General features: G+C 21.9%; 3 protein-coding genes across 3 annotated transcripts; all 3 read right to left on the bottom strand.

Annotated features, from left to right (window-relative positions):
• LOC128961061 (elastase-1-like) lies at positions 1-1,598 on the bottom strand. Its single transcript, XM_054307270.1, has 4 exons — positions 1,345-1,598; positions 884-946; positions 391-811; positions 1-237 (listed from the first exon to the last, which is right to left on the bottom strand). Exons 1-4 carry the CDS (start codon positions 1,596-1,598, stop codon positions 1-3), a joined length of 975 nt encoding a protein of 324 aa, XP_054163245.1.
• Positions 1,599-7,714: 6,116 nt separating this feature from the next.
• Positions 7,715-8,533, bottom strand: LOC128961062 (plasminogen-like). The gene is made up of 3 exons (XM_054307271.1): positions 8,511-8,533; positions 8,145-8,451; positions 7,715-7,954 (listed from the first exon to the last, which is right to left on the bottom strand). The coding sequence occupies exons 1-3, from the start codon at positions 8,531-8,533 to the stop codon at positions 7,715-7,717; spliced, it is 570 nt and encodes a 189-aa protein (XP_054163246.1).
• A 1,967-nt stretch (positions 8,534-10,500) lies between these two features.
• On the bottom strand, positions 10,501-13,799 carry LOC128961063 (uncharacterized). The gene is made up of 4 exons (XM_054307272.1): positions 13,726-13,799; positions 11,402-11,816; positions 11,099-11,231; positions 10,501-10,547 (listed from the first exon to the last, which is right to left on the bottom strand). Exons 1-4 carry the CDS (start codon positions 13,797-13,799, stop codon positions 10,501-10,503), a joined length of 669 nt encoding a protein of 222 aa, XP_054163247.1.
• Positions 13,800-17,981: the final 4,182 nt, after the last annotated feature.

Here is a 17,981-nt window from a genome sequence, read left to right on the forward strand (position 1 = left end):
TTATTTTGCGGACACAGTATTGATAATCCAATCGATGTGTTTAGATATGCGAACAAATATGGAAATAGCATCGCTATGTTTGGACTGACAGGTAGTCGACATAGGATAGACACTCCTTATTATACCTATTAGTACTGCCCGACCACCACCACCACTACCACCACTACTTGTCATAACACCTTTATGACTGTTGTTGTTGTCCATTACATACTGAACCAATGGTCCACCAGAATCACCCTATAGTATATTATTTGAATAATTTGTGAATTTAGATATTATATAAATAACTTAAACAAAAAATAAAACTTTTATTTAAATTATTAGAGTAAATAATTTAAACTTAATTAAACATCAAATTGAATTTTTATCTAATAGTATTATAGTACTTACCTGACAGCCACCGGTTCCCTCAATCAATGGATATCTTTTACTTAGAATCAAATAACTGTAGTTATCTGTCGAGTTTTTAGACGACTCAGTCATCTGAAGCCAACCCGTCCGGAGTGGACCCGAATTAATCACATTATCTTCGATATCACCGAAACCGGCAAACACTGCCAACTCTTTATCGGTGTTAACAATGTCTCTGTCGGGCAAACAAATGGCATTAACTGTCGGATACCCACCCGTCGACTGTGTCATCAATATCTGTGAATCCAATTTCAATAATGCGATGTCATATCCTTTGTTAAAACCTTTGATATGATTATATGCCGTATAATTGGGATGAATGACATACATATCCACACCGTATACATGACTTTCATGGCTGTAGTCATTACCCAGTTTTACACTTAGTGTGTAATCAGATCTTATAAATTAATAGTTAAATAAAATTATCATTTTTTTTGAGAAAACATTTCATAAACAATTATCAATTTACTTTATACAATGCGCTGCTGTTATAATCCAATAGCTATTCAATATAACTCCAGTACACCAATACCTTAATTTGGATATATAACAGACAATTTTTTATAATAATAATAATAATAATATTAACAATAAGTAATTAATTTTATTATATTAATTATAACTAAATAACGGATAAAATATCTATTTTATATTGAGTGATATTGACGAAAAGTTTTACTAAATACTATATATATATAGTTCTATATATAATATATTTAATAGATATTAATTTTTAAAATTAATTATATGATGTTTGTTAGTTTTTATTTTATAATTTAATTTTTTTCCGGATTAGGGGATGAAAAATTAAATATTGAATATATTATGAAACTTCACTCCATTGGGAAGTTTCCCGAATTCTAGTTATAAGTTATTAGTTTTGATATTATATTTAAATATGATTTTTATAGTAATTTCTAATCTAAATACCAATTATATCTTAAACCCAAAAATGTTTTGTAAAAATCAATGAATGCAATCCACGGCCACTCAAGCGGTTGAGCTAACCGTCCGTTTTGAACATTTGTCCCAACATTTGATGACCACTTAAAACAGTGTCCGCTCATCAACAGTGACTGACGATTGATACCACACTTGTCCTCTGTTACCGACGGGTAGTGTTTGATACGTGAGTGCAAACAATTAGTTAACACAATAAAGTTTAGTAATAAAGATAATATCATTTTAATTGTTAAAAATATTTAAATTTAATATTTTTATTAACAATAAATGTAAAATTGTTGTTGTAAATAATACTAATTAAATAAAAATTAACACTACTTATTATTATAATTATGTTTGATACGTGAATGCAAACAATTAGTTAACATAATTGATAAAAATATTATATAAAATTTTATTTCACGAAACATATTAGATAACTATAATATTACAGTAAAATATTATTTGAATAAAGTTTATTATTTATATATTTTTCAAATTATTATACAAAAAATTTAACTATTATTATAAAAATTAATATAATACTTATAAAGTTTTATATTTCAAAATTACATTATATTAATAATTATTATAATTTACTTTATCATTGAAATAATATGCATTTAATTAAATCTAACACTAAGTAACATGTATTATATTTTAAGTGTAACTTGTTTAACATATAATAACTTATTAAAAGCAATTATTATAAATTATATATAAATTATTAGATTTTAAGATTACTTGTCCTGTCCTGTACTGTATATTTTAAATGTTAACATAACTTTTAACAAATTGAACATTAATTCAGATGCATTACTAAATTAATTTTAAAAAAATATAAATGCATAAAAATAATAAATTTATAAAATTAATAATATTTTTTAATAAAAATTATTATTGATATTTAAATTAATATATAAATAATTTATATTCTACTGTTTATTATCTTATTTTTATCTAATATTAAATAGAGAGAGAGAGAGAAAGAAAGAGAGAGAGAGAGAGAGAGTAATAACTATTTTTGAAATATATATTATATTTTACTAATGGAAATGTTTCTATAAATATTATTATTAAAATAGTCATTGAAATCATTATAAGTTATGTTTTATTAAATTCATTAATATTGTTTTTTTATTAAAGGCTTAAATAAATGTTTTCAGTAGTAATATCAACCGACTAATAGTATTGTTTGTGTTTTTTAAAAAAAAATATCAATTAATGAATTTTGATTATATTAAACAATTATTAAAAATTTCAATATGAAATATAATATAAATCTTTAGGGTAAACAAAATTATTAGAAAACGGGATGTTTTGGTTATATTAAAAAATATGAATCATAATATTTAAATAGTTTTCTCATATGTATTGGATATAAATTAATAAACATTATTAGAAACTATTAAATAGTTTTAGTATTGAAAAAAAGTTTTTATTTGTTAAGATAACTGTAATTATTTTTTTTAAATTGACAATTAGTCTACAATTTTAATATGAATTCAACCGAATACTACACTCAGGTATTATTTGTTTTTTATTGATTTATTTAATGATTTTATTTGTAAGTTAAAATTGTAACTTATATTTTTATGAATATAATATATAAAAGTAATTTAAATTTAATATACTGTAGTAAATAATGTAAAATATTATAAATGTATCATTATCTATTTATTTTAAAAAAATTAATTTTATTTTATTATTAAAACTAATAATTAATTAATATATATATATATATAAACTATAGCTATTTGGTGGAGTAATTCAAAATCCAAATACAATGTCACCGGAGATACTTCTATTGAAACCAATTATATTAATAATTATATCATTGATTGCAATCATTATTTGTATTGTTATTGTCGTACAATTGAAACGTGTGTTTAATGGCCAGACATTACAGGACAGGAGGACTAACGATCACGAAATGGTTAATCACAACAACAATAACAACAACAACTACAACAGCAATTAAGATACAATTAATTTAAATATTTTTTTATTTAAACTTTTTATTAGATATTCAATAACATTAAAACTTTATATTTATTATATAATAAATAATTATAACTATACTTTATTTGTAATTTTTATTTTTGTATTTTTTAAAAAAAGCATTAAATGATTTTTTAAAATAAACATAAATAAATTGTTAGTTATTTTTGAAAAAAATTAATTAGAGATGCTAGATCAAATTTTGAATGCAGATGATATTGTCTGCCCTGACTATGTTATGGTTTTATTTTTATAAATACAGTTATTTTTAAAAAAATTAAATATAAGTTTTATATATAAAAATTACATTATAATTATTATAATTTACTATATCATTGTAATAATAAAGTTGATATGCATTTAAATAAATCTAACACTTAGTAAAATGTATTATATTTTAAAAGTGTAATTTGTATAATATTAATAACTTATTAATATTGTGAAATAAGCAAATAAATTATTAGATTTTAATATTACATAACATTATTAATATTAAATAACACTAATTCAAATGGACAACTAAATTAATTTTTTATATTTAAAAGTATAAAAAAATATATTTAAAAAATACTATTTATTATTTAAATTAATATATCAATTACGTTACTAAAAAAATCTATATTCTACTGTTAATTACCTTAAAATTTAACAAAAAAATTGTGTTAATTTATTAAATCTATAATAATTAATGTAAAAATATATAATTTTATGTACAAATGCATTTCAGGAGATTAGTAAATTAAATAAAATTAGAGTTATATATATATATATATATATATATATAATAGTATTATGTATAAATTGTATATCTATTTAATATTTATTATTTAGCTAATCATATATATTAAATATTTGTTATTGATTAACTAAATAATAAAAATTATATAGTTAGGAATGCATATATATATTTATTTATTTATTTAATATTAAAAACCAATTTTCTAACAATTATTTGATTAAATTATAGTTTATTATTTTGCGGACACAGTATTGATAATCCAATCGATGTGTTTAGACAACCGAAGAAATAGCAAAATATTGTCGCTATGTCTCAACTGACAGACACCCAACTTAGGACTGATACCCAATAGTATACCTATTAGTACTGCCCGACCACCACCACCACTACCATCACTACCCGACATTTTGTGATTGTTGTCCACTACATACTGAACCAATGGCCCACCCGAGTCACCCTTAATTATTTAATAATTTAATGCATAGATATCATACAAATAGCTTAAATAATACAAAAATTTTTTTTATTAAATTATTATTGTTAATCTAAATGAATTTATTAATATTAATAATATTTTATTACATACCTCACAGCCACCGGTTCCCTCAATCAAAGGATATCTTTTAATTGAAATTAAATAACTGTAGTTATCTGACGAGTTATTAGACGACTCAGTCATCTGAAACCAACCCGTCCGGAGTGGACCCGAATTAATCACATTATCTTCGATATTACCGAAACCGGCAAACACTGCCAACTCTTTATCGGTGTTAACAATGTCTCTGTCGGGCAAACAAATGGCATTAACTGTCGGATACCCACCCGTCGACTGTGTCATCAATATCTGTGAATCCAATTTCAATAATACGATGTCATATCCTAACTTGAATCCTCTGATATGATTATATGCCGTATAATTTGGATGAATGATATACTTATCCACACCGTATACTTGATTTGAATGACTGTAATCATAACCTAGTTTTACACTTAGTGTGTAATCAGATCTTATAAATTAATAATTAAATAATATTAAACTTTGTTTTTAAAAAAAAATCTTTGATTCATAAATTTGTTAAATTAAAAAAAAAGTTATATTACAATATACAATGCGCTGCTGTTATGATCCAATTGCTATTCAATATAACTCCAGTACACCAATACCTTAATTATTGTAATTGTATTTAATTAGTATTTAATTTCAATTATATTAATTATAATTAAAGTTTGGCTAAATTATCTAAATTACTATACAATTGAAATACATTTAAAAAAACATATATTATAACAAAATTGTATTAATTAAATATATATTGAATTCATATTTATATTATTAAATAAAATTTTATGCTAAATATTTGTATTTCGATACTAAAAATATTTAAATTTTTTTTGGGGGGGGGGGTGGTTGTAATTTTTGTAATAAACTATAATTGTAAATATATGTTAATAATTATATATACCATTTATATCTAATCCCCCAAAATGTTTTGTATGCATCGATAAATGCAATCCACGGCCACTCTTCCGGTTGAGCTAACCGTCCGTTTTGAACATTTGTCGTCTCATTTGATGACCACTTAAGACACTGTCCGCTCATCAACAGTGACTGACTATTGATACCACATTTGTCCTCTGTTACCGACGGGTAATGTTTGATACGTGAGTGCAAACAATTAGTCAATATAATTGATAAAAATATTATATAAAATTTTATTGCTATAAACATAACTATTATATTAAAATAATATATAAGAATATAAGTTTATTTTATTTAATAAAAAATATCTGTTTTTTTAATTTCTTATATTAAATTATTAAATAAAAAAAAATATTTTAGATAAAATTCAATATAATACTTAAATAATAATTTTTAAAATGTCCAATCTTACATTACATTTATTAATTATCTCCTCATATTAATAATAAAGTTGATATACAATTTAATTACATATTTAAAAAATCGAAAAACTTTTATTAATATTTATTAAATATTTATTATTTTACAGTTTAATATAACATTTGTTTAAATATGATATTTTAAAACAAACTATTAGACAATAACTTTATTTAATTTTTATATAACTTTATTAATAACAATATTATTTAAACTATTATTAGAAATTGATTGTAATATTAATTAGACATTTATATAACAGAAAACATTTAGTAATTGTCATACATTTGGTGTTTATTTTTATTATGCAAACAATTAAAGGACTCAAAATAATTATAAATTTTTATTAATTAAAAAAAATAACAAAACAGTCATAGAGAGTGAGTGAGTGAGTGAGTAAGTGAGAAATAATAACTGTTTTTTAATATAATTATTTTTTTTAATATATAATATATTTTACAAATGTAAATGTTTTTATAAATACATGAGGAAATTGTATTATTTTTATAAAAATTAATTTTGATTATTTGATTAAAAGCTTAAATAAATGTTTTTAATATTAATATCAAATGACTAATAGTATTGTTTGTTTTTTTAAAAAAAATATCTATTAATGAATTTTGATAATATTAAACAATTATTAAAAATTTTAATTTGTAATATTATGTAAAACTTTAGGGTAAACAAAATTATTAGAAAACGGGATGTTTTTGTTATATTCAAAAATATGAATCATTATATTTAAATAGTTTTAATATATTGTATTTAAATTACTAAATATATTATAAACTATTAAATAGTTTCAGTATTGATAAAAGTTTTCATTTGTTAAGATAATAGTAATTATTTTTATTAATCTGGCATTTAATCTACAAATTATAATGAATTCAACCGAATACTACTCTCAGGTATTATTTGGTTTTCATTGATTTATTTAATTAGTTTTTATATGTAACATATTTTTTATGTGAACATAATATTAAAGTAATAAATGTAAACTTAATATAATGTATAAAATATTTTTTGATATATTTGTTATTTATATTTACTGTTAGATAATTAGTGATGGTTTGACTAAAAATCCTCAAATATTATCACCAGAAATGTTGCTATTGAAACCAATAATATTTGCAATTATATCATTGATTGCAATCATTATATGTGTTGTAATTATCATACACATGAAGCGTGTGTTTAATGGCCAGACATTACAGGACAGGAGGACTAACGATCACGAAATGGTTAATCACAACAACAATGACAACAACAACAACAACAACAACAACAACAACAATAACGATAATATTATTAATTAATTTTTAAAAAATTATTATCAAAACTTATTTAATATGATTACTTATATAATTTTAAATCTATATAAATAAGATTTATGGTAATTAGTTATAAAATAATTTTGCAAACAAGCTTATAAATATATTATACAGTAAATGTATAATTCAATAAATAATTTATATTACATAATAATTAAAACAACAATTAAAACATAATTAATTAAAAATATTTTTTTGTTTAAAGTTTTGATTAGAATTTTAGCAATTATTTATAAATTGTAATTTAATTTTAATATATATATATTAATATAAATATGGAATAAATAATTTTTTTAAAAAATATTTTTCAAATATCAATTAAATAAATTTTATAAACTAATATTAAATATTTAGTTTAAAGGATAAAATTATATTATATGATAGTTTATATTATTGTGCGGACACAGTATTAATAATCCAATCAATGTGTTTAGATATGCGTACAAATATCAAAATAGTATCGCTATGTTTGGACTGACAGGTATGCAACTTAGGACTGGCACCACTTAGTATACCTATTAGTACGGCCCGACCACTACCACCATTACTACTCGCAATTACATTGCTAAGACTTTTATGACTGTTGTCGTCATCCACTACATACTGAACCAATGGTCCACCAGAATCACCCTATTTTATGAATAAATTATGAATAGTCATATAGATATTATACTTATAAAATATTAATAAATTGGCAATTTATATTATCAATCAAATAATAATAATAAWAAAATATTATATTCAATTATTATAGCTAATAATTTAAACTTAATTAAAATGAATTTTATTGAATTATCATTAGTAATATTTTATTAGATACCTGACAGCCACCGGTTCCCTCAATTAATGGATATCTTTTACTTAAAATCAAATAACTGTAGTTATCTGTCGAGTTATTAGACGACTCAGGCATCTGAAACCAACCCGTCCGGAGTTGACCCGAATTAATCACATTATCTTCGATATCACCGAAACCGGCAAACACTGCCAACTCTTTATCGGTGTTAACAATGTCTCTGTCGGGCAAACAAATGGCATTAACTGTCGGATACCCACCCGTCGACTGTGTCATCAATATCTGTGAATCCAATTTCAATAATRCGATGTCATRTCCTAACTTGAATCCTCTGATATGATTATATGCCGTATAATTTGGATGAATGATATACTTATCCACACCGTATACATGACTTGCATGGCTGTARTCATTACCTAGTTTTACACTTAGTGTGTAATCAGATCTTATAAATTAATAGTTAAATAAAATTATCATTTTTTGAGAAAACATTTCATAAACATTTAAAATTTAAACAATAATCAATTTACTTTATACAATGTGCTGCTGTTATAATCCAATAGCTATTCAAAATAACTCCAGTACACCAATACCTTAATTTGGATATATAACAKACAATTTTTTATAATAATAATAATAACAACAACAATAAGTAATTAATTTTATTATATTAATTATAAGTAAATAACGGATAAAATATTTATTTTATATTGAGTTATATTGTAGAAAAGTTTTACTAAATACTATATATATATATTTAATTTTTAATTGATATTAATTTTTAAAATAAATATTACACTGTTTGTTAGTTTTTATTTTATAATTTAAATTTTTTTCCCACTTTAACCGATTAGAGGATGAAAAATTAAATATTTAATATATTATGAAACTTCACTCCATTGGGAAGTTTCCCGAATTCTAGTTATAAGTTATTAGTTTTGATAATATGTTTAAATATGATTTTTATAGTAATTTCTAATCTAAATACCAATTATATCTTAAACCCAAAAATGTTTTGTAAAAATCAATGAATGCAATCCACGGCCACTCAAACGGTTGAGCTAACCGTCCGTTTTGAACATTTGTCCCAACATTTGATGACCACTTAAGACAGTGTCCGCTCATCAACAATGACTGACGATTGATACCACACTTGTCCTCTGTTACCGACGGGTAGTGTTTGATACGTGAGTGCAAACAATTAGTTAACACAATTGATAAAAATATTATATAAAATGTTATTTCACTAAACATTTTAGATAACTATAATATTACAATAAAATATTATTTGAATAAAGTTTATTATTTTTTTTATTAAATATAAATTTTTAAAATTCTTACATAAAAAATTTAACTATTATTATAATAATTAATATTATACTTATAAAAGTTTTATATTTCAAAATTACATTATATTTATTATAATTTACTATATAATTGTAATAATAAATTTGATATGACTTTAATTAAATCTAACACTTAGTAAAATGTATTATATTTTAAGTGTAATTTGTATAATATTAATAACTTAATAATATTGCGAAATAAGCAAATAAATTATTAGATTTTAAGATTACCGTCCTGTCCTGTCCTGTCCTGTCCTGTCCTGTCCTGTCCTGTCCTGTCCTGTCCTGTCCTGTCCTGTCCTGTCCTGTCCTGTCCTGTCCTGTCCTGTCCTGTCCTGTCCTGTCCTGTCCTGTCCTGTCCTGTCCTGTCCTGTCCTGTCCTGTCCTGCACAACTAAATTAATACCAAACTAAAATATAAATGCATAAAAATAGTTATTTTATAAAATTAACAATATTTTTTAATAACTGATAAATAACTGAAACATAAATAATAATTGATATTTAAATTAATACATAAATAGTGTTACTAATAATCTATATTCTACTGTTAATTATCTTATTTTTATCTAATATTAAATATTAAAATATCATAATAATATTTATATKTGTTGCTTATATTTATTTATTTATTTTATAATTGAATATTTTAACAATACATTTATGGAAATGTTTCTATAAATATTATTATTAAAATAGTCATTGAAATCATTATAAGTTATGTGTTATTAAATTCATTAATATTGTTTTTTTTTATTAAATGCTTAAATAAATGTTTATMARTAGTAATATCACGAAATGGTTAATCACAACAACAATGACAACAATAACAACACTTAAGATACAATTAATTAAAAGTTTATTTGGTTTAAAATTTCGATTAGATATTTAATAACATTAAAACTTAATGTATTTTTTATATTTAATAATTATAGTTATATTTTATTTGTAATGCATTTTAATGTAAATGATTTTTTTAATAAACATWAATAAATTGTTWGTTATTTTTGAAAAAAAATAATTAGAGATGCTAGATCAAATTTTGAATGCAGATGATATTGCCTGCCCTGACTCTGCCATTGCTTTATTTTTATAAATACAGTTACTTTTAAAAAAAATTAAATTGTTAGGCAAATAAAAAATATTTTTAACAAAATGTCAGAAATTTATGGCATCTATTATCTTATATATCTAAAAACCATGCATACAAAACATATATATACAGTATATATATAAAGTATGTATTGTATATGCATTTATAATTTTTTTTAATAATATTTAGTTAATAATTAATAACTGAATTTATTATAAAATAAATTAAGTTATTTTAGACTAAATTTTGTCTAGATCAATCATCAGATGTTTAGATCAAAATTAATAATAAATTATTTATAAATTGTAATTTTATTTTATTATAATGAAACTTCTAAAAATGAAATAAATATAAAATTTTTAATATTTTAAAAATATCAATTAAATAAATTTTATAAACTAATATTCAATATTTAGTTTAGGAATAAAATTATATTATATCATAGTTTATATTATTGTAGGGAAACAGTATTAATAATCCAATCAATGTATTTAGATATGCGAGTAAATATTAAAATAGTATCCCTATGTTTGGACTGACAGTTAACCGACTTAGGTCTGCCACTCCTTAGTATACCTATTAATACTGCCCGACCACCACCACCATCACCACCACTACCTTTATGACTGCTGTTGTCCACTACATACTGAATCAATGGTCCACCAGAATCACCCTATAGTATATTATTTGAATAATTTGTGAATTTAGATATTATACATAAATAGCTTAAATAATAAAATAAAAAACTTTTTATTAAATTATTATACTAAATAATTTAACCCTAATTAAACATCAAATTGGATTTTTATCTAATAATATTTAAAAATATATTTGATTACTTACCTGACAGCCACCGGTTCTCTCAATCAATGGATATCTTTTACTTAAAATCAAATAACTGTAGTTATCTAACGAGTTATTAAACGATTCAGTCATCTGAAGCCAACCCGTCCGGAGTGGACCCGAATTAATCACATTATCGTCAATATAACCGAAACCGGCAAACACTGCCAACTCTTTATCGGTGTTAACAATGTCTCTGTCGGGCAAACAAATGGCATTAACTGTCGGATACCCACCCGTCGACTGTGTCGTCAATATCTGTGAATCCAATTTCAATAATACGATATCATATCCATACTTCAATCCAATCATATTTGGCGTATAATTGTGATGAATGACATACTTATCCACACCGTATACATGACTTGCATGGCTGTAGTCATAACCCAATCTTACACTTATTGTGTGATCGGATCTTATAAATAAATTATTAGTAAAATAAAAGTATATTTTTAAATAAAATGTTTGATGATTTATAAATTTAAAATGTAATTACAATATACAATGTGCTGCTGTTATAATCCAATTCCTATTCAATATAACTCCAGTACACCATTTACTTAATTAAAATATAACATATAATTGTTTAATAATAATAATAATAATTTTTATTTAATAATTTAGAGATTTACAAAATTTGGAAAATAATTTTAAATGAAATAATTATTATTGTATATATAATTAAATGTATATTAATAATTACAAATACCTATTATATCTGAAACCCCAAAATGTTTTGTATATATCAATGAATGCAATCCACGGCCACTCAAACGGTTGAGCTAACCGTCCGTTTTGAACATTTGTCCCAACATTTGATGACCACTTAAGACAGTGTCCGCTCATCAACAATGACTGACGATTGATACCACACTTGTCCTCTGTTACCGACGGGTAGTGTTTGATACGTGAATGCAAACAATTGGTTAATACAATAGATATAAATATTAAATAAAATTTCATTTCTATAAACATAACTATAATATTAAAATAATATATGAGAATAAACTTTGTTTTTTAAAAAATTAAAAATATCTATTTTTAAAATTTCTTACATTAAATAATAAAAATAAAAACTAATATTTTAGATGTAATTTAATATAATACTTCTATATAAAAGTTTTTAAAAAATTTCAATCTTACTTTACATTTATTAATAATCTCATATTAATAATAAAGTTGATATGCAATTTAATTACATATTTAAAATATCGAAAATTTTTTATTAAAATTTATTAAAATATTGTTTTTAATACTACTTAAAAATACAGTTTAATATATATAATTAAATATATTTTTATAGGTAGTTTTTAATAATGCATTAATAATTATATTATATATTTTTAAAAAATGAACATAAATAAATTATTATTTATTTTTAAGTTATTTAATTAATTTATAATACATACATTATACAAAATTGTTGTTATTAGGGTTGCTAGGTCAGTTTTTTTTAATAAATAGAATTTTTCGAAAAATATTCAAGGTCAATCGACTTACATTTAATATTTAATTTATAGTTTCAATAAATTAGTACAATAGTTATATAATATAATATTACTTAAATCTACTGAGACTGCTAATAATAAATGATAAATTTTTAATAAATTTAGCATTTATTAATTTATATAAATAATTAATTCAGATGCATAACTAAATTAATTATTTATACAAAATAAATTTAATTTATAAAATTTAAAAAAAAATATTAATTGATATTTAAATTAATATATCTATTATGTTACTAAAAAAAATCTAAATATAAAGTATATTTTACAAATTGAAATGTTTTTATAAATATTATTATTAATTTTGATTATTTGATTAACTTGAAATGATTTCAATATTAATATCAAGTGACTTATATATTGTATGCAATTATATTATTGATTGCAATCATTATGTTTGCTGTTATTATCTTACATATGACTCGTGTGTTTAATGGCCAGACATTACAGGACAGGTGGACTAACGATCACGAAATGGTTAATCACAACAACAACGATAATATTATTAATTAATTAAAAAAAAATCAAATTTAAATCAAAAATTACTAAATATGATTGTTATATAATTATACATATATATATAAATAAGATATATATATATTTGAATAAATTAATAATAGTAGTCTTCTTAATTTCATAATAGTTTAAAATTGTTTCTAAAATAAAAGTTTACTTAATATTCAAAATCAGTTTATTTGAAAAATATATTATATTTTATATTATTTTGCGGACACAGTATTAATAATCCAATCGATGTGTTTAGATATGCGAACAAATATCAAAATAGTATCGCTATGTTTGGACTGACAGGTATACAACTTAGGACTGGAACCACTTAGTATAGCTATTAGTACTGCCCGTCCACCACCACTGCCACCACTACCAGACATTTTGTGATTGTTGTCCACTACATACTGAACCAATGGCCCATCCGAGTCACCCTTAATTATTGGGATAATTTTATTGCATAGATATCATACAAATAGCTTAAATAATAAATAAAACTTTTTATTAGATAATTATAGTTACTAATTAAACTTAATTAAACAACTAATTGAATTTTATTTAATTATCATTAGTAATATATACTGTACTATATATATATATATTTGATTTTAATTGATTTTAATTTTTTAAATAAATATTATGATGTTTGTTATTATTTATTTTTTAATTTAAATTTTTTCCACTCTAACGAATTAGGGAAAACGGCAAAATTAAATATTTAAACGTAAATAAATAATATAGTTATTAGTTTTGATATTATGTTTAAATATGATTTTTATAATAATTTCTAATAATACCAATTATATTTATATCTTAAACCCAAAAATGTTTTGTAAAAATAAATGAATGCAATCCACGGCCACTCAAACGGTTGAGCTAACCGTCCGTTTTGAACATTAGTCGTCACATTTGATGACCACTTAAGACAGTGTCCGCTCATCAACATTGACTGACTATTGATACCACAMTTGTCYTCTGTTACCGACGGGTAGTGTTTGATACGTGAATACAAACAATTGGTTAATACAATAGATGTAAATATTAAATAAAATTTCATTTCTATAAACATAACTATAATATTAAAATAATATATAAGAATAAAATTTATTTTTTTAAAATAAAAAATATCTTTTTTTAATTTCTTACATTAAAATAAAAAATAATATTATTGATGAAATTTAATATAATACTTATATAATAATTTTTAAAAATTTCAATCTTACATTACATTTATTAATAATCTCATGTTAATGATAAATTAGATTAGCAATTTAATTACATATTTAAAAATCTAGAAACTTTTTTAAATAAAATTTATTAAAATGTAGTTTATCAATACTACTTAAAAATACAGTTTAATATAATATTTTTTTTTACAATAATAGGCAATTTTTGATAATCAAATAATTTTTATTATTTTTTAATGCATAGAATTTTTCGAAAAAATATACAAGGACAATTGGAGGATAATTATTAGTTAATTTATAGTTTAACTAAATTAGTACAATAGTTGTATAATTTAATAAAATATTATTTAAATCTATTGAAACTGATAATAATAAACTAATATATGAAACTAAAGTAATTATTTATTTATACAAAGTGAACAAAAATTAAATTTAAAAAAATACTAATTGATATTTAAATGCATTTTAGGAGATTAATAATTTAAATAAAATTAGAGTTATATATATATAATAGTATTATGTATAAATTGTATATGCATATAATATTTATTATTTAGCTACTTTTTTAATTTCTAATTAGTAAATATTATATAGTTATGAATTAGAAAATTGGTTTTTTAATATTAAATAAATAAATATTTATTTAATATTAAAAAACCAATTTTCTAACAATTATTTGATCAAATTATAGTTTATTAGTGTGCGGACACAGTATCGATAATCCAATCAATGTGTTTAGATATGCGAACAAATGAATTCATACCATTAACATTAGGATCACATCCCGTTCCTCGGGGCCAATAACCCAAACCCAATCCAATTAGGACTGCCCGACCACCAACACCACCCATCATCCCTACATCACTACTATTTTGTTGGCGACTATTATCCTCTACATACTGAACCAATGGTCCACCCGAGTCGCCCTAAAATAGTAAAAAAAGAGTGAAATTTGTTTTTTAGAATGTATAAATTTTTGGTTAACATATTTTTAAAAAAAAAATTATATTTTTTATATTCAATTTTAATATTTTGTATTAAAAGTAAGTTTTCAACCAACAATTATTGTGTTATCTATGAATATACTGTATATTATATATATGTACAGATTATCAATGTATTATATATATATGAATTCAAATTAATAATCATTTATGTTATGCAGTATTATATTATATGATTATAATGCTTACCATACAGATAACTGATCCCTTATTTAATGGATATCTTTCACAATTAATCAAATAAGTCCAAAGATCTAATGGTTTGTTTAACGATTCAGACATAAGAAACCAACCCATTCTGATTGGACCCGAATTCATCACATTATGGTCAGTATCACCGAAACCAGCAAACAATGCCAACTCTTTATCGGTGTTAACAATGTCTCTGTCGGGCAAACAAATGGCATTAACTGTCGGATACCCACCCGTCGACTGTGTCATCAATATCTGTGAATCCAATTTCAATAATACGATGTCATATCCATCGTTCAATCCCGGAGTGTGACTCAAAGCCGTATAATTAGGAGGAATGACATACATAACCACACCGTATGAGTGACTTTGTTGACTATAGTCCTGAACTAGTCGTACACTTATTGTGTAATCGGATCTTATAATTAAACAATTAAATGGAATATTCTTTTATAATAAATTTATTTTTATTAAATATTTTTATATAAAAATTTAATTACAATACACAATGTGCTGATGTTATAATCCAATAGCTATTTAATATAACTCCAGTACACCATTTACTTAAATAGATGGTTATAATTATGATATTATTTTATTGGTTGACTGTAGTCATCACCTAATCGTACACTTACTGTGTGATCGTATCTTATAATAAATTAGTTTTTTTAAAATATTAAATTTTATTTATAATATTTTGTTTTAAAATTATAAAAATCTAATTACGTTAAACAATGTGCTGCTGTTATAATCCAATTTCTATTTAGTATAACTCCAGTACACCATCTCCTGTATAATAATAATAATAATAAAAATAATTTATTATTTTAATTATTATAATAATTATTATTTTTATAATACCTGTTATATTTAAAACCCCAAAATGTTTTGTATACATCAATGAATGCAATCCACGGCCACTCATACGGTTGAGCTAACCGTCCGTTTTGAACATTTGTCGTAACATTTGATGACCACTTAAGACAGTGTCCGCTCATCAACAGTGACTGACGATTGATACCACACTTGTCCTCTGTTACCGACGGATAGTGTTTGATACGTGAGTGCAAACCATTGGTTAACACAATAAAGTTAAGTAATAAATAAAATATCATTTTAAAAGAGTAAAATTTGTTAAATTTAATATTTTTATTAACAATAAATGTAATATTAATACTAATTTAGATTTTAATTGTTTTTTTAAATAAAATTTTATTTAATTAACTAATATATTTATGAATATGAAATTAATACATTTGAAATAAAATCTCACAACTTATTTAAATATAATATTATTAAAAAAAACTTTTTATTATATATACTTTTACATAAATTATTATTATTAATAAATAATAATATTTTCAAGTAACTTTATAATATATTTATTAATTTTTTATACAAATTATCGTATAACTAATTTTTATTATAAATATATTAAATTTAATATTTCATCTTTTATCTCGTATATTTAAAAAAATAAAATATTGTTTAATAATAATATATATAAATTATATATATATGACAGTTTTCAAATTATTTGGTTTTATTTTTATATAAATATATAAACATTTATATAATTGTTGTTTATTTAACAAACTTTAAAATATTAAAAAAAACTAAATTAACAATATTTATTTAATATATCAATATTTTACGTAAAAGTTATACTAAATATTTTTTTTTATTAAAATATAGAAAATATTATCATGCACAATTAAACTATTACTTATAGACATTTATATACCCCTCATTCCATACCCCTTTACACTCTTTAAAATAAGTAATTTTAACTATTAATACCTAGGTTACATATATTTTTAATTTTAAACAATAGGGATTGTATATTAATTACCGTATGGGCGCTTAACTATTGCTTGAAATAAACAACTAATAATAACTACCGTATATTAAACTAGATTTAAATATTCCTAAAATTAAATATAATTTTACATAAATTTTTAATAACTATTTAAACTTTATATATACTATTTATTTTATATATAAAAAAATAAAAATAATTCATAAATAAACTAAACATTTAATGCAATAAAAAATAATTTTTTGAAAACTTTTCATTAACTCCGCCCACAACTAAACACACATGTGTTTAGAGTTTTTGTAAACATAGATATAAAACACAACAAAAATATTATTGTTTTTTATACAGTATTACTGTTTATAA

The sequence above is a fragment of the Oppia nitens genome, unplaced genomic scaffold, assembly GCF_028296485.1.
Source record: "Oppia nitens isolate AA-2021 unplaced genomic scaffold, nextdenovo-longstitch-racon4-pilon3 scaffold5_pilon_pilon_pilon, whole genome shotgun sequence".
Lineage (NCBI taxonomy): Eukaryota > Metazoa > Arthropoda > Arachnida > Sarcoptiformes > Oppiidae > Oppia > Oppia nitens.

Coding starts and splice junctions, on each gene's coding strand:
- LOC128961061 (XM_054307270.1), bottom strand. CDS start 1,598: ATGATATTATCTTTATTACTAAACTTTATTGTGTTAACTAATTGTTTG. Junction 947..1,344: donor TTGGGTTTAAGATATAATTG/GTATTTAGATTA, acceptor ATCCAAATTAAG/GTATTGGTGTACTGGAGTTA. Junction 238..390: donor AGGGAACCGGTGGCTGTCAG/GTAAGTACTATA, acceptor AATATACTATAG/GGTGATTCTGGTGGACCATT.
- LOC128961063 (XM_054307272.1), bottom strand. CDS start 13,799: ATGTCTGGTAGTGGTGGCAGTGGTGGTGGACGGGCAGTACTAATAGCT. Junction 11,232..11,401: donor AGAGAACCGGTGGCTGTCAG/GTAAGTAATCAA, acceptor AATATACTATAG/GGTGATTCTGGTGGACCATT. Junction 10,548..11,098: donor CAGACCTAAGTCGGTTAACT/GTCAGTCCAAAC, acceptor ATAAAAATAAAG/CAATGGCAGAGTCAGGGCAG.